The sequence below is a fragment of the Eleutherodactylus coqui genome, chromosome 12 (assembly GCF_035609145.1).
Source record: "Eleutherodactylus coqui strain aEleCoq1 chromosome 12, aEleCoq1.hap1, whole genome shotgun sequence".
In the NCBI taxonomy this organism is placed as follows: Eukaryota; Metazoa; Chordata; class Amphibia; order Anura; family Eleutherodactylidae; genus Eleutherodactylus; species Eleutherodactylus coqui.
Window position 1 is genome coordinate 59,343,674 of NC_089848.1, and position 26,215 is coordinate 59,369,888.

General features: G+C 44.4%; 1 protein-coding gene across 1 annotated transcript in view; it reads left to right on the forward strand.

The window, feature by feature from the left end:
* LOC136587140 (probable serine carboxypeptidase CPVL) overlaps nt 1–26,215 on the forward strand; it is a 55,392-nt gene that overhangs the window by 24,562 nt on the left and 4,615 nt on the right. The window contains exons 5-12 of the mRNA XM_066585644.1: nt 1,244–1,302; nt 2,939–3,018; nt 8,707–8,773; nt 11,898–12,020; nt 12,914–13,045; nt 23,617–23,715; nt 24,411–24,584; nt 25,332–25,514. Coding sequence (XP_066441741.1) covers nt 1,244–1,302; nt 2,939–3,018; nt 8,707–8,773; nt 11,898–12,020; nt 12,914–13,045; nt 23,617–23,715; nt 24,411–24,584; nt 25,332–25,514 — 917 coding nt within the window. The remainder of the gene's footprint in view (nt 1–1,243; nt 1,303–2,938; nt 3,019–8,706; nt 8,774–11,897; nt 12,021–12,913; nt 13,046–23,616; nt 23,716–24,410; nt 24,585–25,331; nt 25,515–26,215) is intronic.

The following is a 26,215-nucleotide window of genomic DNA, read 5'->3' on the forward strand; positions in this document are numbered from 1 at the left end:
AGGAAATGTTAGAGTGCAATTTTACGGTGAGAGCTGGTTTTACGGCACTGCAGGCTGAGAACGCTATTACGGAAAGGCTGGGAACAGGCCTAGATGCGTAATACAAAAATTGATGCACTACTGCTCCCAGCCAGCCACAACTGTAAAGCACACAGTCAGATGTAGCCCTAAGAAGGACCGTTGGGGTTCTTGTATGGAGGATCAGGACTGAATAACTTTCCCTATAGAAGCAGCTCTGTCCATAAACTCTGCGTTATGCACTGCAGACTGAGAACGCTATAGCTGAAATGGCCTGCACAGCCCGAGATGCTTAAAAAATATTGGTGCACTACTGCTCCCAACCAGCCACAACACTAATGCACACGGTCAGATGTGGCCCTAAGAAGGACTGTTGGGGTTCTTGATGACAGAATCCTACTCTAACACTATCCCTATATCAGCAGCAGCACTATCCCTAACCTCTGCCAGCATGCGTCTGAGGCGAGCCGTGGGCGGGACCACTTTAAGTACTCGACTGTCACCTGATCAGCCCAGCCACTCACTGCTGTGGGCGGGGGGAGAGGGCTGGCACGTCACAGGAGGAAGTGGTAATGCCTTCCCTGCCTGTCTATTGGCTAGAAAATGGCGCTAAACATGCGGGGAAGGAAATGGAATTGACTCGAGTACCGCGTGGTGTTTGTCTCGAGTAACGAGCATGTCGAGTACCCTAATACTCAAACAAGCATCAAGCTGAGACGAGTATGCTCGCGCATCTCTAGTCTTGGAGACTATTGTCTTGAAGAATATTGATTATTGAACACTTACATTGATTTGAAATTTTGGAAAGAGGGGGTGTGGAAGATGGTTTTTGAATTGGTAAGAGCTTGGGGTCCATTTACACAGGACAGTGGAAGTATCGCCGCCGACGCGTCATGTGCTGCACTGTGCATGCGCGCAGGCTCACCGGAGAGGACTCGCGCAGCGTTTCCGGAGAGGTGAGTATGGGGTCTTTGGCAAGCGCTGTTTTGGACTTTGCTGCGTTATTCCACTGGCAGAGACCGACACGGCCATGGGCATGAGGCCTTAAGGCGGATGTCCGCCCCCACATAGTCTGCATTTTAGGATTTATTAGTAGTCCTGGGAGCTCACTGCTTCATCCACACAAAGGGCAGAGCTCTGATAGAAACATCTGCTTTGGGGCTATGTTGTTTGTTTGGTAATGACCACATGTTCCTTATTTGTTTATTTTTGTGTCCTTTTATAGTGGCTTATCGGGAGTTTTCTTGGACAAACAAATACTCGATGTTGTATATTGATAATCCAGTAAGTCCTTTTTGTTTTATTTGCTCTATTTGAGGAGATGGTGATTTGTTAACAAATGTCAGCTGTGGTTTTAGACCTCGTGTCTGCGGCTGTATTAGTAAAACGCTGCGTTTTACCGGTATTCGTAAATAACAGGTCTGCCGGCAGAGACAGTGTACGGCTGTGAGTGTACTCCTCGTGCCCGTGTATCACGCACGCACACACGGTCATTTGCAGTGTGTTTGATATTAAATCCCTGCTCTGTTTCATAGGGCAGCTGTGTATGAAAACGCCGCTCATACGCAATCTATTACGTATGGACGGCGTTCAATATGCTGCCTATACAAGGGTATAGGGCTCACGCTGTGTGACATGCTGTAATCTATTTCTCATGCGTACCAACAGTGTGTACACATATGTGCATGGATCAGTAAAAGTCCATTAACTTTCTTTGACCTCATTCACTGCGTATCACACGGCCATTAAATGCACGTGTAATATGCAGTGAAAAAACACCCGTGGACATGAGCCCATCACAGTACAGCAACTGTATTCATGTATGTTAGAACAGTACGGTCCGCTTTAAACAACACTTAGCAATTTCTGATTTATAAAGGCTTTATTTGTAACCAGTGGTTATGGGCGCTTCCCTCTGAGCTGCTCTATGGATGGTGTAAGCACTCTAACACTTCTACCCGATTCCTAAAGGAGAGCGTTTTATTTACAGATGTCCGTTTTATCTGATACCACTTTTACTTGAGTAACTTTTTGTTTAGGGGAAAAAACAAACCAACTGTAGTGTGCAATACTGTATGATGCCTGCAGGTGTCAGCGCTGTAGCTGAAGTTCTAGTTCTGTTCAGTTTAAGCATTATCTTCTTTAGTTGTTTTTCATCTGCAATCCTATTTTTATTCTGTATAACAAATGGATTTGGATGCAATAGAGGTTTGTTCCCCATCCACCAGGCATTACATGGGATGTAACGGGATAAATGTGTCCCTTCCATGAATGCCAGTTATCTTCTGTGTTTTATACTGCTTTTTAGACGAAACGATTGTCATTAAAAAAAAAAAATTTAAAACGAGTGAAAGTAAGCTATAATTGTTCAGTCTGAACGCGAGCCGACAACTGGACGACGAATGAGAATCGTTCGCTTTTTGGTCGTTCACTTTATGCAGGCATAATAATATTAACTTGTTCGCTTATTCGGTTTAAACAGCAATCGTTCAGTCTCCCTCGTACGGAGAATGGGAAAAGCTGAGCGATTCTCAATGTAGAATCTCTCAATGAGCCAACAATGTATCTGCCTGTCTAAACAGGCTGCAGGAGAGCGAACAAGCTAACGATGACGTCGCTCATTCAAACGATAATCGGTTCGTCTACAAGTACCCCTATTGCTGAGCATACAGTTACTGATGATCTCCAGCCCCTATCTGTACCATTGTATTAGTGGTTTCCACCCAGGGGTAGGAGGCTCACTGCCAACTGGTCAGAGTCCCCAGAAGACTGATCCCAGATCTGTCCGTTTACTACTCTTACTGAAAAAACTAACTTTAGCTTATATTTCAGATCATAAAAGAATGTGCACTGATCATATAGTGAATCACACTTGTAGTAACGCTGCCAAGACCGTTGTATACTCTTGACTTGTTTTTAGGTTGGAACTGGTTTCAGCTTCACAAAAAATGACCAAGGCTATGCGGTAAATCAGGATGATGTCGGCAGAGATTTGTACAGGTATGGTTTTTGTACAACTTACCAGTCCTAGAAATGGAGATAAACTTATCGTAAGTGAAAGTCTGTTATAATGATATGCCAACCTACTGCGCCACATGGCATAAATATTTCGTCATTTGTATAGCCAAGAATCATAGAATGGTGGAGTTGGAAGGGACCTCCAGGGTCATCGGGTCCAACCGCCTGCTCAGTGCAGGAGTCACTAAATCATCCCAGACAGATGTCTGTCCAGCCTTTGTTTGAACACTTCCATTGAAGGTGAACTCACCACCTCCCGTGGTAACCTGTTCCACTCATTGATCCCCCTCACTGTCTAATATCTAATCTATGTCTCCTCCCTTTCAGTTTCATCCCATTGCTTCTAGTCTTTCCTTGTGCAGATAAGAATAGGGCTGATCTCTCTACACTGTGACAGCCCTTCAGATTGTTGTAGACCGCTATTAAGTCTCCTCTCAGCCTTCTTTTTTTAAAAAACTCTTTTTTAGTAACCAATTGTTCAAAAGGCACCTTTTGCCGATTAAGAGAATGGTATGAGTCATTTCAGCTTTTCTCGCCTGATCTGGTAGCTGGTATCCTGTGAATGTTTGTGGTGTCAGCTGTAAGTTCTGACCCCCAATGTCCTGCAGCAGTTTTTGGATCCCTGCCCAGTAATTATTATTCTTCAGGTATTGCCAGATGCCTTGTAAAAAAATTGAGTTGGGCAGGTCACTTCTAGAGCAAGCTTGTAGCCTTATTGGACCATTGGGGTTCTGTGGTTTGTCAAACCCATAAATTGCCCCATGAATTATTCTAAAGCAAGTTTCCCGCCACCTTTCTTTTGATACCGCCCTCACAGAGTTCCAGCTCTGAACTATTCCCTCGGGTAATTCCGAGTCCTGTAAGTCAAGAGCCCATTTTTTGAATAGGTTAGATCTGTTCTCTGTCCCCCATCTATCTTTAAATTTGGTGTAGAATACTGAAATCGAATATTTATATGAAAGGTTTTTTCAGCTTTTTCACAAGCTAAACATCCCCAAATCCTTTAACCGTCATAGGACATGATTTGCAGACCGCTCGCCATCTTGGTATCTCTTCTCTGAACTTGCTCCAGTTTGTTGAAGTCTCTTTGAAAGTGGGGTGCCCAGAACTGGACACAATATTCCAGATGAGGTCTGACTAAGGAAGAGTAGAGGGGGTAATTACCTCGTGTGATCTAGACTCTATGCTTCTCTTAATACATCCCAGAATTGTGTTTGCCTTTTTGGCTGCTGCATCACATTGTTGACTCATGTTCAGTCTATGGTCTATTAGTATACCTAAGTCTTTCTCACATGTGCTGCTTAGCCCAATTCCTCCCATTCTGTATGTGCTTTCTTCATTTTTCTTGCCCAGATGTAGGACTTTGCATTTCTCCTTGTTAAATACCATTCTGTTAGTCGCTTGAATTCATTTAAGTTAGCTAAGTGTTCCCTCACTATCTCTCTGCTTATAGATAGCCTGCATTTGTTTATTCTCTCAATAGCACAGGGAAGAGCATTCTCAACATCATTCTTAACCAAGTTACCATTTTCATTTTGTAAGCATCCTATAGCATCTTTGACTTTTCTTTTGCTTTTGACATACCCCCAAAATCCTTTTTATTGCCTTTGGCCTCTGTTGCAAGCCTCAATTCATTATTAGCTTTAGCTTTTCTGACACTTGTCCTACAGTTTCTGCATACCGCATTATATTCTTCTTTAGATATCCCCCCTCTTTCCATTCAATAAACATATTTTTCTTCGCTTTTAACATGTGTGCAAATTTTGTGTTCATCCACATGCTTCCCATTTTTCCTTATTTTAGGGATAGTTAGTTACTGATTGTGCTTTGAGAATCTCATTTCGCAATATTTCCCAACCTACTTGGACATTTCTGTAATTAAGAACATCCAGTCATTGGATTCTTCCTACACTCTTTCTGAGTTCATTGAAATCTGCCTTTCTGAAATCCAACCTTGAGGTCTGAGTTTTCTCAGGTCTTCCTCCCCTTTTTATCCAAAATTCAAGGATAACATGATCACTGCCTCCTAAGGTTCCAGCCGCCCTTACTTCTTCAACCATTTCCTCCCTGTTGGTAAGAATTAGGTCCACGATAGCTGATCCCCTTGTTTTCTCTTCGACTTTTTGGAAGTTAAAGTTATCAGCAAGAGCGGATAAGAATTTGTTGGATCCATTACTTTTACCTGTGAGAGATTCCCAACAAATGTCTGGATAGGTAAAATCTCCCATGATCACTATGTCATGCTTTTTTGAGAGCTTGGCCATCTGCTATAGAAAGAGTTCATCAATATCTTCTGCTTGTCCCGGCGGCCTATAGTAAATGCCTACAATGGTGTCCTTTCTGTTGTTCTCTCCTTGTATTCTTACCCAAACAGTGTCTACAGAACTCCCATGCTCTGAAGCTTGAATCTCTGTGGAGATTAATGTTTTCCTAACATACAACGCAATACCTCCTCCCCCTTTTTTTGACTGTTTCTTATAAATAAGTTGTATCTTTCAAGCCTTGTATTCCAATAATGTGTATCATTCCACCAAGTTTCCGTGATGCCTATGATATCATATTTCTCTTCCTGTGTTAGGAGCTACAATTCTCCTTGTTTGTTTCCCATGCTCTGTGCATTTGTGTAAAAACATGTTAGTTTGTGATCCGTGTCTCTTACTCCTCTACGTGCCTTCTGAATTTTTTATCTTTGTTCTTGCTTTGCACTTCTAATAGCAAGAATCTCAAATGTATTAATTAGCTGTATATTTTTTACCTGGCCTTTCACTTCCCTTCCTATATTGTTCTAGTTTAAAGCTCTCCTAATGAGTGAAGCAAGGCACTCACCAAATATATGCTTACCTGTTTTTGTAAGGTGCAATCTGTCTCTAGCAAGCAGTCCATCATATAGGTAATTCACTCCATGGTCTAGGAATCCAAATCTTTTCTGACGGCACCATCAATGTAACTAGTTGTTCACCTCTAGAATCCTGTTCCATCTTCTTATTCCATTGGGAAATTGAATGAGAAAACCATCTATGCTCCTAGTTCGTTCACCTTCTTTCCGAGGTGTCAAAGTCTCCTTTTTTGCAGTATCATTTGTCCCTACATGCATTAGTAGGAATGGGTGGTGGTCTGTAGGACTGAAGAGTCTTGACAGCCTATCAGACACATCTTTGATTTGTGCACCTGGAAGACAGCACACCTCACATGAGGTGTCAGGTCTGCAGACAGCGACCTCTGTTCCTCTCAATAGGGAATCCTCTACAACCACCCCTCTCCTTTTCTTTTTCACAACAACACTTCTTTTTCTCCATTCAAGAGGACTCTGTGCACTTACTACACAGTTCTTTGTGGGTAGAGTCATTTCTGGCTGTACCTCTTTCTCCTCTTCTCTTTATTTTGTGTGTAAAGTCCTTTCTTGCTGTACCTCTTTCTCCTCTGCTCTGCTCTTTTTGGGTAGAGATGTTTCTTGCTGTACCTCTTTCTCCTCTGCTCTGTTCTTTGTGGGTAAAGTCCTTTCTTTCTGTACCTTTTTCTCCTCTGCTCTGTTCTTTGTGGGTAGAGTTATTTCTTTCTGTTCCTCTTTCTCCTCTGCTCTGTTCTTTGTGGGTAGAGTTATTTCTTGCTGCACCTCTTTCTCCTCTGCTCTGTTCTTTGTGGGTGGAGTTATTTCTTGCTGTACCTCTTTCTCCTCTGCTCTGTTCCTTGTGGGTGGAGTTATTTCTAGCTGTACCTCTTTCTCCTCTGCTCTGTTCTTTGTGGGTGGAGTAATTTCTTTCTGTACCTTTTTCTCCTCTGCTCTGTTCCTTGTGGGTGGAGTTATTTCTTACAGCACCTCTTTCTCCTCTGCTCTGTTCTCTGTGGGTAGAGTCATTTCTTGCTGTACCTCTTTCTCCTTCTGCTCAGGAACCAGTACTAGGCCCCCCTGTGTGAGAACCTCGTACCAGTTCCCGAGCAGTATGGGTGCTGGCTGACTCCTGATCCTCCTGCTTCTTTGGGTTACATGCTTCCATTCCTCTGCTTCTTCAGGTACACTAGCCATTTCTTTTCCTTCAACATTTTGAAGACACAGCAAACTATTACAGTCCTGGCTCTTCCAAACCCGACTTCTGCCTCCTCAGCCCTGATTGGTATCCATTAAAGCATATGCCTCTGCACGTTGGCATTAGTCCTTCACTAGTAAGAGAGAAAACTAGGCTCTTGCATTCAGTGGACGACTAACTCGTGTATTGCTCATACTTGCTTATACAGATTCAAAGGGCACAGCATTTTATATTTGGTATGATGGTAAGTCAGACCTCTTGGGATAGGCGCACAAATAGCGGCAATTTTCCACGTGCAAATCCACATTTTTAAAATCCGCACATGACTTAAATCTGGATTTTTTTTTCTCACAGTGGACTTCACTCCCAGTATTACTAGAATCATCTGCAGACTATTCTAGTTCTGAGACCCCATTCACTTATGCTGTATGTATTGTAATTTCTTGTGGCACGTCAGTGCGCCTCCTACAGCTGACATTCCGCAGCAATTACCCCATGTGTGAATTCGCCCTTATGTAGCTGTTAAATGTACAAGACTGAACCTGTTCTCCTCAACCTGAAAAGTACACTGGATAGCTACTGCTATTGGGTCCCATTGTCATGGCTGTAACACCGCTACTTGAACGGAGCTGTACATTTTTTTGGCGTCGCAAATGGAATTGGATCTTGTGCAAAGAAATTTCCTAAATTTAAAGAAAAACTGTCGCCCGATTCATGCTGCCCAGACCACGGGTAGCATGTACCCAGGACAGCCATGTTGTGTGTGTTTTTTTTTTTTTTTTTTGTTGTATTCTGAAATGTTGTTGCATTTCAGTATAAATATACTTGAAGATGCAAACGGAATGGAGCTCCGAGTCACAGGGTGGTGCTGTGCTGACCTCTTCCCACCTGGATCATCTACCAAGTTGAAATGTCGTACATTCGTATGGAGGAATAAAGTGTTATTTTTACCTTTTTTGCACCATTTATGCTGCACACTAGAGATGAGCGAACGTACTCGTTACGAGTACTTACGCACCCGAGCACCGCCATTTTCGAGTACAGCAGTACTCGCGCGTAAAGATTCGGGGGGCGCCGTGGCGGCACGGGGGGTAGCAGTGGGGAGTGGGGGGGAGAGGGAGAGAGAGAGGGCTCCCCCCTGTTCCCCGCTGCTCCCCACCGCACCGCCGCGCCTCTCCCCACCCCCCGGCGCCCCCCGAATCTTTACGCCCGAGTACTGAAGTACTCGAAAATGGCGGTACTCGGGTGCGTAAGTACTCATTACGAGTACGTTCGCTCATCTCTACTGCACACCATTTCTTTTGCTACTCTACATGATGCAGGCGGACAGAGACCGATGCAACATTTCTACACGACTTGGAGCGCCTTTCCAACTGCATCTTCAAAGTATCCTTTTATTCTGCAACATTGTGAAACCATGTATGTTTGGTTCTGAAATGCCAATGTGCCTCCCTGTCCTGGGTTCATGCCGGCTGTGGTTTGGGCACCATGAACTCCATGGTGGGCTTCCTTTAGCTCTGGGAAATGTTCTCCCTTTGTCCTGCTCTCTTGCTTGGTCAGTTTCTGGGAAATGTTTTGCTAATCTAGGGGGACTGAGGGATTGTCTTGTCATCTTCTCAATCTCATTTCTAATGTTTCTTTTTAGTGCGCTCACTCAGTTTTTCCAGATCTTCCCAGAATATCAACAAAATGAGTTTTATGCCACAGGTCAAGTAAGTATTGTAATAAATTACCTACAATAATGTGCTAAACCGTCAATATCTACTGGTACAATATGTGAACACACCAATAGTGTGTGCTGTAGCAGAGATATACGTCTGAGGTGCTCTCCATTAGGCTGGTCTCACACGAAAGTGTCGGATTCTGCATGCGGGAGCCCGCAGTGGAATCCGATAGATACTCGAATGAGCATGTTCGCTCAACTCTAGAATCCGTTTCTGACTGAGGCCGGCGACCCCTGCGTACCTTTTACTGTACTGTGGATGACTGCGGATGCTCGCTATTGGTCATGCATAGTACAGATGTTTTTTTTTGTATTTGTATTTCCCGCGCAGTCGCTACGCAATGACTTGGGTACCCGCAACCTATCTGCAATGTCAATTGCAGATGGGCTGCGGGTCGTACAGCCTCTATTGACCACTGGAGGCTTTTCGCAGCCAAATAGAGCATGCTGCGATTTTTTTCCTCCGCTTGCAAAAATCGCAATTCGTTTATACGAGTGTGAAAGAAAAAGTGAAAGTACATACATTTTCAATACATGCTGGCCACGGATTCTGCAATAGAAATCCGGTTGTATGAGACTGGCCTAACGCAGTAGCAAGCAATTGTACCCTAATCCAGGGCCGCTTTAACCATAGGGCACTGCTTTCAACTGTATCTGTGTCTTCAGGATACAGTTGAACACTTAAGGCTGGTTTACACACGACGATTTTCACTTAAAAATCGCTCAAAGCTGTCTTTTGAGCGAGAATATTTGTGTCTAACTGCACGGACATCGTGCAGTTTTCCTTAAGGAGTCGCTGATCGTTGTCTTTCAGCATGCTGAAAGAGAAAGATCAGCCTTATCAGGAGTTCACAGCGGGATACAGCTGATACTATTGTTTCAGCTATATCCCGCTCTGTGAACACAGTCGGGGTATGAAGAACACAGCGGTCCAGCTGTGTTCTTCATACCCCACTCGGATAACAGCTGAGCACTCTGAGAAAAGAACAGCTTAATGCAGAAGACAAATGGCCCCGCTTGTCTTCTACATAGCCCGCTCGGAGTATAAAGTGATCGCTCCAAACTGTCAATCAAACTGCCGTTTGAGCGATTACCTTGCCCTCTGAATGCACACAACGATTATCGCTCAAAAGACATCTTTTGATCAATAATCATTGTCTAAACCAGGCATAATGCAGACCCCTCCCCCCCATCCCCCAGGGAATCCTGTGTCTACCGCCAACATGGAATGGCAGTGCCATGGAGTGGAATCGCTGGACTGGAGACAAGGGGAGCAATCGTGGTCTGCATGCAGTGGCCTAGATCATATGTGGCATCATTAAATGAGCTGTCCAGTCATAAATTAATGATGGCCTATCCTTAGGAAAGGCAACCAGTAGTATATCGGTGGACGTCTGCCATCCAGATCCCCTCTGATCAGTTGTTCACTGGGCAAGTGTGTTCGTGAACTGAGCTGACTTCTGTAGAAAGCAGACAACTATGTTCTATTCTCTTCAATGCTGCATGTAATACCCAATCTGGCCACTGCAGTAAGAACGGAGCTGTCTGCTCCCTGCAAAGATCAGCTCAGTGTACAGGCTTATCAAACATATGATTGGTGGGAATCCTAGGCAGCAGATCTACTATTGATAGCTTATTTTATGGATAGACCATCTATGGTTTTCAATGGACAACTCCTTTAATAGGTTGCAAGGGCCATTTTACATCAGCCAACATATCCTTGAGCTTCCCACAATCAGCAAGAGTCTGAACAATTGTTGTTCAGTCAGTGCATGCTTTCACTGCTTTTACACTGAACGACGAATGATAATTTGTTTGCTTATTGCTCGTCCAGTTTATGCATGCCTAAAAATCGAACAATGAATCGGTCCATATAAACAGACGACCGTCATCTATGAATGACTGCCTGTTTACTATGAATGGAGAGGAGCAGGACGGAATGATCCCCTACCCTCTTTGCCTCCATTCACTAAGCTATGATCGTTCTGGTGTAGAAGAACCCTAAGCCTGCATGATGTACTACACATATCAATTAAACTTGTCAATCTTCATATGCTTAATCTATGCGTAAGTAGAATACTAAGCCTCAATATGAGTGGTTGTTCATCACCTTGCCCTTGTGCAATGCTCCTCCATATAGCAATCTGCCTGTCTGCATTCTATTGGAAAGTGGTAGTTGTACCTTCCCTTGTATATCCTTGTATTAGTATATAGTCAAATCAAAGCCACTATTATTCTTATAATGACTGAAGGCCCATTTACACGCAACGATTATCACTCAAACTATGTCTTTTGAGCAATAATCGTTGTGTGTAAATGTTACCATCGTTTACTTTCCGGAAGAACGATGATTTTTAGGTGTGCATAAAATCCATCTTTCGGCCAGAGAGCTGATAGCAGGGACCGCATGCTGTGTTCTGCACAGGAGTGATTTTGCATCAGCAGCACTCGTCGCTTGCCCTGCTATGGGCAGGATTCCACCCGAGATTGAACCGAGAGTAGATATAGATGCTCAGGACAGCAGGATTATGGTGCCAATACAAGCATCCATAAGGATGTGTATTTACTACTTCAGAATCATGATAGATAGCGACGTTTCAACTACATTCTGTAATATTGCAGTATTCAGCACTACACTACAGACTAGAGGATTGTCTTGATCAACGTCACAAGATATTGACAAGTTTTGCAGCTGGGGGTGGGTGGGGAAGAAATGGTTGGTGTCAACCTTAGGAAATGTCACACACAAGTTTAGAGCCGGGAGGGGGTGGGAGAGGGCTTGCCGAAATGAAGCATGAAATGTATTACACATTGTAACTTCTTGTGAGTCTTCTGAGTCCTCCAGCTTGTAGTGTAGAGCTATACACTGCAGGTGTAGGAGGAAAATGGTTAAGAACATTTAATTCCAATCACCAAAACTTCATTTTCTAGTAAAAATGCATTGACTTGAAAAAAAAAGCATGACTGTGTCTGTAGGCTTTAATGAGATCTCCACATACGCTGCCGGCTACATCCTTTATGTTGGTCTCCGCATTTTATAGAATTTTCTTTGAATTTCTTTTTTTGCCTATTTGCACTGCTCACCAGGTATCTTGTTCCCTTCTCTCCTCCAGTCCTATGCTGGGAAGTACGTTCCTGCTATTGGCTATTATATTCACACTCGCAACCCAACCTCTAAGGTTAAAATCAACTTCAAGGGGATTGCCATTGGAGACGGGTTCTGTGATCCTGAAGCGGTAGGGCATCTTATTTTCAATTTTTTATCCTTTTTATCTGCCTTTCTTCCCTCGCACACTGTTTTGATAAAGTAAGCACCTTCCCCCTTGTGATCTGAGACATTTGTTAACAATGCATTACTAAAGGCCCATTAAGACCCAACGATTCTCGCTCAAAAATCGCTCAATTTGCTTTTTAAACGAGAATCGTTGGGTCTAACCTCATGGACATCGTGCAGATTTAGTTACCGAGTTGCTCTTCGTTCTCTTTCAGCAAGCAATTGAATTCAATGAATAGGCGAGCGGTACCTGTGATTAGCTGAGTACTGTGCCCAATCACATGCAGAGCTCAGCTGTCATCCGTTGAATGGCTGAGCGCTGACAGCAGCGGAGAGGTGAGTATATATATTTTTTTTTTATTTTTCACACATGCTATGGATGATTTTCAGGGAGGGCATATATTTAAAGCCCTTCCACGAAAATCACTGCGGAGTTGCTTGTGTTCTGCATGCCCTGCTGGGAGCGCTCAGCAGTCTATACAGCTGTGCGCTCCGAGAAGACAACAGCTGTATGCAGAAGATAGCAGACCCGCTTGTCTTCTGCATACAGCGTGAGCCTTCATTTATACATTAATGCAGAGTGAACACTCAAAACTGTCACTCAAACTTCCGTTTGAGCTCATTTTGAGCGATCATCTTGCCGTGTAAATGCACACATTATTGCTCAAAAGAGGTCTTTTAAGTGACTTTTGAGCGATAATCGTTGTGTCTAAATTAGGCGTAAGTTGCTGTATCACGTTTAGGGTAGGAAGGATTTAGCATTTCTTATTGCTTTAGCTGATTAGTATTAAACACAAACCACGGGGCGGTGGGGGAAGCGCTTCTACTAATGACTGTTGTGTGTATGTTGCACAGATGTTGGGTGGCTACGCTGACTTCTTGTATCAAACCGGCCTGGTAGATGAAAACCAGAAGAGCTACGTCCAGCAGCAGAGCGACCTGGCGATAAGATATATCCAGCAGCAGAGGTGGATGGATGCTTATTATGTACGTATTGCCACTGTTGTGTTTCCAATTTGCAGAAAAATATATCTTCAGTTGTTTATGTAAACACTACATTTTTCCATGGGACATTTTTTTTAAGGGGTTATCCCACCAAACGCATCTATGTTTCATCCACAGGTTACGTGATAGATGTGTGATCGCTGGAGGTCCAACTGTTGGGACCCCCAGGAATCACAAGAATGGTACATCCCAGCCCCCATAATGAATGGAGCAGCAATGCACGACGACCACTCCATTCATTGTCTATGGAGATAATCAAGCATATCCTTCCCTGATGGCAGATGTTGCAGGAAGGGATCCAATGTGTTTTATTTTACTGTGCGCAATCCTTTGCTCTCATGTGGTATATGCTGCTGCCACAGGCAGCGGTATAGTCTCTCTTCTATCCATTGACAACACATGCACGCTCAGAAACGTGGATACAGCAGTCTGACATGGCCTTCCCTGCTGCATTGTCTTACAATAGCCTGCAGTTCTCCCATACCCCAAGACCGGAAGACAGATGAGGGGGAAGAGTAGGTGCTCTTCTCTCCCCACAATGCACCTTCCAGGTCATCCCCCCGAGTCCCTCACTCACTTTCCCATCATTCGAGGTGCATGCCCTACGGCTTTTTCGTCTGCTGTCCATGTGAGTAGCAGTTATCTACCGCCCCCGCAGGTGCTCCTTGTCTGTTTCTGGACCACTTTGCCACTTCCTCTTCTGCGAAATCCCAACCCTCCTCCTAGGAGACCTCAACATGCCCAGTAATGATCCCATCTCCCCATTTGCCTCTCAGCTTCTATCGCTCACCTCCTCCCTTGCTCTCTCACAACTCACAGCCTCTCCCACTTACAGGAAATACTCTTGATCTGGTCTTCTTCCGTCTCTGCTCTGTTTCCATTTCACTAACTCTCTCTCCCGCTCTCATAACCTCCTCTATTTCTCTGTCAAGCTTCCTAGTATCTCCCCAGACCCTCCTACCTCCCGTACATACAGGAACCTTCAGGCCGTTCGCGCTAAAAATTTTGCCGAGTCTCTACAGTCTTCTCTGTTCCCTATCTCTCTCCTCTCCTGCCCCAACCTGGCTGGCACACATTACAACACCAGTCTCAAACATGCCCTGGATGAAGCCGCGCCCCTTGTAACACAAGCCATCCAATATAGACCGCGGCAACCCTGGCTCACGCCTCAAATGCGATTCATCCAGCAGGGCTCTAGGTGTGCTGCATGGCTGTGGAGGAAGTCTCAAAAGTCCGCAGACTTTCTCCACTTTAAATTCATGCTTAGAACATACAACCTTGCCCTCCACCATGCCAAACAAGTCTACTTCACCTCCCTCATCTCCCCACTATCCCATAACCCTAAAAGACTCTTTCGTATTTTCCACTCCCTTTTCAGCCCCAAACTGCAGCCCCCATGACAGATCTCAGTGCTGAAGAGCTGGCTGCTTACTTCAAAAAGAAAATTGACGACATCCGTAAGGAAATAACCTCCCAATCCCAGACTAGCCATGAGTCTAGTCTCGTCAGTACTGCATCTAGGCCCTGTTCACTCTCCAGATTGCTTTCCTCCACTCGTCCCACCACCTGGCTAGCCACCCTCTTCCTTCATACCTCCTCTGGTCCCTTTTCCCGGTGATCATCTCCTACCTCACCACTATATTCAATCTTTCTCTGACCTCAGGCATTTCCCCCTCCTCATTAAAACACGCTATCATATCCCCTCCGCTAAAGAAACCAACTCTTGACTCGACCGATGCTGCCAACTATCAACCCATCTCCAACCTCCCCTTCATCTCCAAACTACTGGAATGCCTGCTTTACTCTCGCCTTATAAGCTATCTTTCAGAAGACTCTCTTCCTGACCTCTACAGTCTGGCTTCCGTCCCGTACACTCAACAGAAACTGCCCTGATTAAGCTGTCAAACGACCTCCTGATGGCCAAATCGAGGGGCGACTACTCCCTACTGATCCTCCTCGACCTCTCTGCAGCATTTGACACTGTTGACCACAAACTCCTCCTCAGTATGCTTTGCTCCATTAGACTAAAGGACACTGCCCTCTCCTGGTTCTCCTCCTACCTATCCGACCGCTCCTTCAGTGTCTGCTTTGGGGCTCTACCTCCCCTCTTCTTCCCCTTGCTGTTGGGGTCCCGCAAGGCTTGGTCCTCGGCCCCATCCTCTTCTCTATCTACACAGCCCCCATTAGACAGACAATCAGGAGATTTGGCTTTCAGTACTATCTCAATGCTGACAATACCCAGCTATACATCTCCTGCCTTGACATCACAGCATTGTTTCTCCAGAACGCCACCAACTGTTTGTCTGCTTTCTCTAACACTATGTCCTCTCTCTACCTAAAACTGAACCTCTCAAAAACTGACCTCCTGTTTCCACCCTCTACAAACCAACCTCATCCTGACATCTCCATCTCAGTGTGTGGCACCACCATAACTCCCAGACAGCATGCCTGCTGCCTTGGAGTTATATTCGACTCTCTCCTTCACCCCCTACATCCAATCTCTTGCCCGAAAATGTCAGCTGCACCTCAAGAACATTTCAAGAATCTGCCCCTTTCTCACAGTGGACACGCTAAAAACGCTTACTGTTGCCCTCATCCACTCTCGGCTCGAATATTGCAATTCACTGCTGATAGGCCTCCCCTGCTCCAGACTCTACCCTCTCCAATCCATCCTGAATGCGGCAGCCAGGCTAATCTTCCTCTCCAGCCGCTACTCAGATGCCTCTATCCTGTGCCGGTCACTGCACTGGCTGCCTGTCAAGTACAGAATACAATTTAAACTCACTACCCTCATGCACAAAGCACTCCACAGCGCGCTGCCCTACATTGCTTCCCTCATCTCAATTCACTACCCAGCCTGCGCCCTCCGCTCTGCTAATGAAATCAGACTAAGTGCCCCTCTAATTTGAACCTCTCTTTCCCGCTTCCAAGACTTCTCCAGAGCAGCACCTATCCTCTGGAATGCACTGCCAAAAAATATCCGGGCAATCACTGACACACTAAATTTCAGGCGTGCTCTAAAAACGTACCTCTTCAGGGAGGCATACCATATCCCCTGAACCAAACCCCTCTGTACTCCGCCTGATAACATGCTCCCTGTCCTACCGACTGCAGTTCCTGATAGCCTTAATCAACCGCCACCTGCAGTCATACCGATTCCGCTACTATATGGCCTGACCATTGACTGTGTGTATAGCATCCCTCACTCTCCACCTCGCCATACCGTGCACATCTCCAGCCCCTTTACCCTTTGTAGCAGGACCCTCACACTTATTGTTTCCATCAATTGATTACTTCATGTAATTGTGGTCTTGTTTTATTTCCTCTGTCTTGTTGCGGAATCTGTTGGCTTTATATAAAGATTACTATTACCACTTCGCTAGAATGAAGACTCCATTAAATATCTGGGGATATCCTTGTTGACCGATCCGGTCTAGCTATTGAACTTAAACTATGTAAACCTATGCTCGAGTCATTAGAGACAGATTTACAGAAATGGCGACCCCTTACGCTTTTCTGGTTTGGCAGAATTCACACACTATAAAAATGGACTCGTCCTGGGGAGTGTGGCCTGCAGCCAAAATGGCTGGACGCAACTAGCTGGAGCTCCTCTAGACCCCTAGCATCCTGAAAGTATCCTGCCTCTCCCCGGGGACCCAACTTACCACAGGACTTCACCCAAAGCTGCAGAGCATGAGGACATTGGTGGTGAGTAGCCAGTAAGCTCCCACCGGCAGCCAGTAGAGAGGCTATTAATCTGTGCCTACCCTCAGGTCGACTTCCAGCATTTTATGCGGGAGCGGGCCGCGGAACACAGTAGAAGCGGAGGAGGGATCCTTCTCTCCTCCTTGTAGGGGAGTGGGAGGACAGCAGTGGAGTGCGGAGGCACGATGTGTGAGGCCAGACATCACATCAGCAGTGGCCATGGCTCGCAGTTGTAGGACAGTATGGCTTCTGTTCCTGCAAAAATAGCTGACCTGGAGAAAGTGGCAGAGTAATGGGTTCAGCGAGTGGATGATTTGGAAAACAGATTGTGCAGGAAAAATCTCCCAAGGATAAAATACATGCGAATTTGCAGAGAACAAGCTGAAAGACATGCTCCCGAAGGTTGCGTTTTCAGCTTCAGTTGCGGTGTAATGAGCTCATAGAGTCCTGGCTCGTCCCCTGCCTCCATGTGCACCACCAAGGCCATTACTTGTCCGTCTCCTTAGCGGCAAAGACAGAGACATCGCCCTACAGACAACCAGATGCAAGCATGAGCTTAAGTTTAACAATGCAAACATATCCATCTTTCCAGACTCCTCGGCTGCTTTACAAAAAAACAGAGCCACCTTTGTCAGCATCAAACACAAGCTGCGAGATGCGAACATAAAGTACTGCATGGTGTTCCCGACTCGTCTTCGAGTAGTCCACAATGACCGTACCCTTTTCTTCTTGTCTCCCGGTGAGGCAGAGGACTGGATCGAAGTGTGAATAATACATATGATATGCAGGAACTGGTAACATAAGATGTGGGACCCCCGTGTGGGTCTGGGCAGAGAGTCAGTCCTTTATCCCACCCTTCCACATCTTTTCTTACCCATGTCTTCTTCTTTTTCCTTTCTCCTTCCCTTCATTGGCTTTCTGCCGGTGGGACCAGCGTGGGCTGCCCCTTATTCTGAGACAGTGAGACTATAAAGTATAATGTCTGATAATATCTGGGGAGATGTTCTTTATATATTTACGGGGTCTGGGGCTCCAAAAGAGGAGCGAAAATTCCTAGATTGTGCCCTTTTATAAAACCATTTAGGTGCACACTCTACCCCTATACTCTTTTTAGGTTCAAGCTTTGAAAGTTGACAAAGTTACTCACTTGCTTAGATAAGCAGTGAAATATTTTTAAGCTATTGGCTATATGGCTTGGTTGCCTTATTAGGTTTGCATAACTATTCTCATAATATAACAAATGTGTACACTAAGAAGCTATCTTTGCTGAGGGATCAACTGTTCGCCCAGAACTCCCAGAGTCCAGCTAGGCTGGAAATTAATAGCATCCTACCACAATATGATAGACATATGACTCATGACTAGTATTAACATAATGTCCTGGAATGTTCGGGGAATGGGAAACCCTAAAAAACGCAGCATGATTTTCTCACAAATCAGATGCCATAATCCCCATATAGTGTGTCTCCAAGAAATGCATTTAACCCCTGATAAAACCTCGTGGTTACACAAACCATGGGTCCAATGGTCCCTCCACTCCACCTTCTCTTAATAGTCCAGGGGAGTTCCATGTTAATCCACAGACGTCTTAAATGGAAGCCAGGTCGCATGCTTAAAGACCCAGAAGGTAGATTTGTCTTTGTGCAGGCCTGCATAGAGGCAGCCCCTTATGTTCTTATTGGCATATATAGCCACCACCAACGAGTTTGGCAGCCTTCCATCTAGCAGCACAGTTTGCCACTCAGTTTCCTGCTGCAACAATCCTTTGTTTTGGTGACTTAAATCTACTTTTAGACGCTTCCCTAGACAAATTTAACTCCACACCCCCAATTCACACGGCGCCACATCACTAGCATTATTTGCTCAAAAAAGGGGTTTCCAAGATATTGGGAAAATGACTAGGTTTTTTCCTGCTACTCGGTGGGTAGTAACTCCTTGTCCCATATAGACCACGTCTTTGGAAATGCCAGATCATGCAGTTTGACATTTGATGTTAAATACCTCCCTAGGGTAATCTCTGATCATTCTCCCCTTTGGATTGAACTTCAATCCACAGATTCCCATGGCATTCTGGCTGAGCCACTTCAATCCACATGGCCGAATTCCTGACCAGCTACATGGGTTTTTAGAAGCAAACAGACCTGGCGCAGATCCGAGTTTACTATGGGAGACCCTTAAAGCCTTCCTGCGGGGCTGTTTAAGATCCTCCATCTTGAATGTCAAGAGGGATACATCCCACTGTGAAAAGGAGAATGGCCTCCTGTTCACAATTGCAGGCAGCCTACATTGCAGACCCCACTGATCATAACAAAGACTGGTGGTTAAGTCAAGGTTGGCAATACTTTCTATTGCTACAGGAAAAAGCACACAGGGTCACCTTTTTTGGCAAACAAAAATATAATGAATTTGGTAATCAATCTAGTAGTCTGCTTGCCAATCTTGTCCATCAGAATTCAGTGTCACCTCCGATATTATGTATCGGGTCGGACGTAGGCGAGATCCTTCTTGGGGCAAGATTCCAATAGTTCTACAGCGACCTTTATAATACTGGGCTCTAACATTCCCAGAGTGAACTGAAATGACTTTCTGTGCAACATTCCATTTCCAACTCTTACTTCAGACCAAAGAACATTTCTGGCCGCCCCATTCACTTTAATAGAACTGTCAGAAGCACTATCCGATATGACTAAAGGTAAATCCCCCGGCCCTGATGGTCTCCCAGTAGAGGTTTATGATAAATATGAAGATGCATTACTGCCTACCCTATTGGCTACATATAAAGGAGCCTATAACAAGGGATCTCTGCTGTTATCATTTTATGATGCTACAATCATACTCCTGCTAGATTTAGACAAGGATCCCCTCTATTGTGGCTCATTTAGGCCTATATCTCTCCTAAATATAGACTACAAACAGGTTTCATGCCAGGGAAATCTACTCGGGAAAACTTACGGAGGATACAGATAGTAGAGGCCACAAATGCAAATTGGGCATTAGCTTCCCTAGATGCTACAAAAGCATTCGACTCCATAGAATGGCCATTTCTACGCCAAGTAGTACGGAGGTTTAGTTTTGGCTAAGTTTTAGTTAACTGGGTTTCAATGCTCTATAAATTGCCCTAGGTGTCTATCTCTGTGAATGGTTCCTGCTCCCCTTATTTCCATCTACACTGGGGTACAAGACAGGGTTGTCCCCTTTCCCCCCATCCTTTTTGCTCTGGCTATAGAACCTCTGGCCATTATGCTCAGGAGGAGCCCAGTGTTTGAGGGGATAGTCATGGAAGAACGCATGGAGGTGCTCTATGCCGTCTACCTCATGTTATTTATGTCAAATCCAGCAACATTTCTTATGCATGCCGTAGAAATTATAAACCAAAATGGAGGCTTCTCGGGCGTCAACATTAACTGGGCAAAATCCTCCTGTCTAGAACGAGCCCACTGAGTGACTCTGTCTCACTATGTAGACTCCAGATTACAAACTCCTTTAAGTATCTGGGACTGCAGATCTCTCATAGTGCAGAACAGTCCTTAGATTTGAATGTATATCCTCTGATAGATCTATTGAAAATTAATTCAAAACCTGGGGATCCTTACCGATTCAGTGGCTGGGCGTGTCAATTTGATAAAAATTATAGTCGTGCTGAAATGTCTATATATCCTACCACACGCCGCAATAGTAATCCCTACCCAATTTTTCAGGTCAATGGACTCGCTCATGACGTCTTTTATATGGGGAAATTCCTATCCGAAACTTAAAATCTCCACTTTCCAGAGACCAATGCAGGAAGCTGGGGCTGCTCTTGCGTATTTATTCTTGTATTACATAGCTAACCATTTGGTCCACCTAAAATGACCCGCTCCCTAATTCAGAGTCACACCTGGCTCACTTCCTAAAAATCCCCAATTTGTGGCCTGCGTTGAAATCTCCCTCCTCATTAACTTGTAAATTGCTCTCAATACATAAATCAGCCTCTAATATGAAATAGAAAACACTGATACCAACTCTGACAGAAGAATCCTTTCAACATCTACTAGCTTCCCCTCTGTTTGTTTCTCCTGTGGCTAATAAGCTGATACAGTTGCATATTATACATCAGTGCTACCTTACTCCAGTGAGGCTGCAGAGAATGGGCAGAATTTCATCATCCAAATGTCTTAAATGCCCATACGACACTGCTGATTTTTGATACATGATTTGGGAGTGCCCAGTTATTCGAGACTTCTGGGCAGAGGTCACAGACCTCCTCTCGGAGGTTTTGGAATCACCTGTCCCTACAACCCCGGAGGTGTGCCTTTTCGGGATACTCGAGGAGATTTCACAGCATCATAATAGAATATTTTTGAGGGAGATACTTTTCTTGGCTAGGAAAGTAATAGCACTACGCTGGATGGATTGAAGGAATCACTCAGTGTCAATGTGGCGAAAGTTGGTTAACTCTACTATTACATACAATTACATATTTTATAAAGGGAGTAGATGCCCAGGAAAATTTTACAAGGAATAGGGTAAATGGTGTGGTTCCTCACTTACGTCCTACCCTCCATGCTTACTCTCATCCTCCATCTCAACAATTCAGAGACTTCCCCCAATAGCGAGTATTCTCCGTTGCTGAAACCCGAGGCCTGCTGACAAGTCTAAACTCCTTCTTTCTCCCTCATAGGTAGTGTCTTATGCTATAGGGGCGAATTACACCCTTTGTCAAAAGTTATCAGCTGTACACTAATTTGTTATGCTTTAAAAAAAAAAAAAATGGACTCTTCATAAATTCCTATACATTTGCAAACTCTCCCCATCAAATTGCCCTGGTACTACTTGCCCTGTATCCGTAGAGTCACAATGAAATTTGATGGCATTGTTTAGTGGTTCCACATTACTCTCTTGATTGGAAACTCCTCTGCTGCATATACATGACTTGGTTTTGGAGTCAGGTATGAGGTCACTATGCAAGCTAATGGGCGAAGGGGGCCCGTTGGCCGGAGCATGGTTTCAGTATTTACAGATGCGTACGTACATGCTATAGGCCTAGTCCTAGTCCACAACTTATAGCTCCTTTTTTATCTCCATTTGAAAAATTATGCATGTCATCCACCCCACCGACAAGAGATCTCTCAGGAATACCACATTTTGCTGGCAGAGGATACCGGGAAAGACCCATTGGTATTTAAGCAAGGTTGGGAAATAGAAATGGGTAAAACATTCACAGAGGAACAATAGGCCAAAATCTTTATCCTGGCACATAACTTCTAGGTCGAGCAAGTTCCAAGAACTCAACTATAAACTTCTAACCTAATGGTACAGAACTCTGTTGCGATTTGCCAAAATGTTTCCCCAGTCCCCAAACATTTGCTGGAAAAGCTCCTCAAGTGTAGGCTCCTTGTTACATTTATGGTGGTCCTACCCCTTACTCCTGCCTATGTAGCACGACATTAAACCCTATACATTGCGGCTTTTAACTCCTCTCTGAGCTACTCCCCAGGAACGCCTCTCCTTACACTGCTTCCAGGCTCTCTGGCATGTTTCCTGGTAGGACAGAAGTAACTCTGGTATATGCCTGGGTTATGGTGGCAACAGACATAAAATTTGAGTCTAGTTGTTGACAGACAGTTTGAGGCAAGAGTAAGCGATTAATAGCCAACAGCCAGTCTGTCAAACGAAAACCGCTATTGGATTTTATTTTATCACAAGTTTATCTAAGTTTTGAGCCAGTAAGAGTTTTATAAAAGAGCAACTGAAATCTGTGGCCGCAGTGCCTGAACCTCCCGCAGTTTTACTGAACCAACTTTAGATGACAACATGTGGTAGAACCGTAGGATGATATGTTTGGTTCAGTAGTATAGCAGATGGTCTTGGTATTGTGGTCATAAATTTGGGTTGCGTTGTAGACAACTGAAGCCACCTTTGGGTGGATGTACAGATTTGTTATATTCAACAAAGCTTTCACCTGATCACTAACCTCCTGTTTTAGTTATCAGCCAACTATCACATGGGGATCACATTGAACATGCCATCATAACTTGAGGCAGCGTTTAATAAAGCAGTATTCGAGTACCACAATTTTTTCTTACAAATCAATGTAACTTGTATCTATTGACTTGAAGGTAACCTGTCAACACTTATGAGCACCATAAACTTGGTGATAGTGCTCATAGGGTAAGACCTGTGGAGTCTGGGGACTTATTTATTTTTACAGTTAATGCGAGAATGGGGCACTGGGTTTCACCCCTGGAAGTTGGCCATGAACAGTGCAGCAGACTTATCTCTGCAGGCTGTGCATGCTCATAGGTGTGTGTGTGTATGTGTGTGTGCATGTGCACAGTGTACAGAGAGGAGTTCCCTTACTTACTTCCACATGCGAAAGTATGAAAACGGGTCACTGAGTGTTTAATAAAAAAATAAATAAAATAAAATATATATATATATATATATATATATATGTATATATCCCCAGGCTCATCAGGACCAGCCTTATGTGAACCAAAACATGGTTTATGACTCTTATAGGTGGTCACAGGTTTCCTTGAAGTTCCTGTTCCTTCTGGGTTTGAGTGAGTGTTACTACTCAATGTTGGCCATCCCACTGTGTGTATGCATACCGAGATCACTGCTAGTCCCTGAGTAGGACCATCTACTTGATATCACTTGGCTCATTTCTTTTTTCTCTGTAGCATGTTCCCACAGAATGCACAACAGGATCAACATAAGGGGTTCCCTTTAATGACTTGGGACTACCTGATGAAGTTACTTGGTGAATGTTTTTGATGGTGATGATTAAGGAAGAAAAGCGTTGCATGACTCTCCATACTTGTGAAAACTTTTTTTTAACTGTTTTTGGTTTCTTCGTTTTATAGGTGTTTAATTCATTACTGAATGGTAACAGGACTACATACCCATCTTTCTTTCAAAATGCTACAGGTTGTAGCAATTACTACAACTATCTCCAATGTCAGGTAAGGCATTACCAGTGAGTAATAAACATGTAATGAATTTACTAGTAAAATTCCTCAATCTGGAGAATAGTTTTTTCCTTTCATTAAGAGTTTGCCGAACGTGCCATTACAATGATGGCTGCTGTCATCGACCCGGTGACTGTCAGTCAATGATTACTGGCCAGTCAGTTTTTCAGGCTGACTGTATAACCTTTGCAGTTAGAGCGGGAACTTTTTATTTTTTTAGCAGCTTTGAATAAATGTAACTGATGTTCATCCCTATCAGTACCCCCTGTGATCTCCTGATCCCCTTTGTACTAACTGGCATATAAGTAACTCGTGGAATCTGATTTTTAGCACATAATCTCTATTAAGTGACATGTATTTTAGCACTTGATCTATAGTGCTATATTATCTATTTTTACTGTGTTAAAGCATGTCTTACAGAGAAATGTTCCACAGTGTTCTGTCAAGGGCCAGGACCCCCAAAAAAGTGCCAAGTTTGTTTGATAAGTGCCCTTTCTTATCCCTGCTTTTACAGTGAAACTTTCCTCACAGGCTGGCCTGTACATAAAGGACTGCTACAGAAATAATGTGTCCACATTGCAGCTGCCCGGGTTCAGTATTGCAGGCACAGCTCCCATTTGACTTCTATTTCACCATTTGATTGTATCTCCTGCCGGTATTGTCACTTTGCATAATGTTTCCCTCTGCAGAAGCCGAAAGACCTGGAGTACTTTAAACCTTTTTTGGCACTCCCAGAAGTGAGGAAGGCAATCCATGTTGGTAACCTGACTTTTAATACTGGATGGGAAGCTGCCAAACATTTGCTTCCTGATATGATGAAGACCATAGAGCCATGGTTGGTGGTGCTAATGGATAATTACAGGGTAAGTGTCCTGCAGCTTCAAATCTCATTACTCATACCGACCATCAGTGTTGCTTCAGGGTTAATGGGATTAACCAACCCTCTCTCCCGATACTCCCCACTATCCCCCGCCGCCCCCCCGAGCATGCTCGGACAAGAATGATGTTACTCGAGAAGAGCGAGACTCTCTCCTCATTAGTCAGAGCCATAACTGCTGTTTCTGCTGTTTTAAACTCCTTCACACACACCGAACTTTTGAGCCACTTTTCAGAAACTTTGTAGTTTAAAACAATAAAACCTCTGAATGCCCACAGGGTGATATAATGCACCGTAGACCAATACTGATTAAACTGTGCATTCTATACAGAAAATCTACAGCCACACGTTTAGAAACTGCTCAGGAGATGTGGATCTCTTTATCTGGCTCCTGACAGCCTTTATTTGTCATCACCGCAATCACAAAACACAGCAATATCATCCAACGTCAATATACACAGTCCATATGCACCCCACTTGGGTGTGAGTCCAGGGTTGTCCCCCTGTCGGACACTGGCGTCTGCTCGGCCACCAGCCTGCAGCACCTCAGCTCTGCTGCACTGGTTCTCTCTCTCTTGCTTTTGGCAGGAACTGGCTTTTATCTGGTTCCTGCTCCACCCCTTGGTGTTAACCCTAGAAGCAGAAGTCCTGTCTGCAGCCCTCTACAGGCCCTTCTGTGTTGTGCACCTCTACAATATATATATATATAATTTTTTTCTTTCTTGTGATTTAGGTCTTGATGTACAATGGTCAGCTGGATGTTATAGTGGCTGCTCCTCTTACTGAACGATTCCTGCAGACTGTACCCTGGTCAAAACTGGAAGAGTATAAGAAGGCTAAGAGATCAGTCTGGAAGATCCGGCCGACAGATACTGAGGTGGCCGGTTATGTCCGAGTGGCTGGAGAGTTTGCTCAGGTAAGATCTATCGGGATGTGTAGATGCAGCAAAGTTTAAGTGTGTTCTGCAGTGGTAAATTCTGCACCATCAGTGTGGATTTTGATGCGGGCAGCACTCAGATCATGGAGTATACCGGGCACATAGCGTCAGCAGCTTGCACTTGTACTCTTGAAGTTAAAAAAATTAAATTAAATGAAATTGCTGACACTTTGTATGCATCTCATTTGCTTTATGAAAAGTTCAAAGTGTCGGCATTTTATTTTGAAACTGATTTTGACATAGATCCACATCAAACTTCACCCCTTCAATCAGAAGGGTGAAATGTGCTGATCCGCATCAAATCGGCACGAATGCAGTAGATTCTAATATGGAATATTATGCAGCTATTTCCACTGCAGAAAACCCACACCAAATCCACTATGTGTGAACACTTAAAGGGTATTCCGGTAGTTAGGATTGGGATTAACTAGCTAATTGGTGGGGGTTCAACCTCTGGGACCCCACCAATCCCAAGAATGTAGCAGAGGTTCTACATGCAGCACAACCAGACCATTCATTTCAATGAGAGCATCAAAGATCGACGAGCACTTGAATATTTAATATTGCTTGTCCTGGTCAGACTCCATTAATATGGCCATAAAAATGGTTGGATCTGCTAGTGCAGCTCTGTCCCATAGTGTACAAGACTAGAGCTGCAGTACAAGGCACAGCCACGCCTG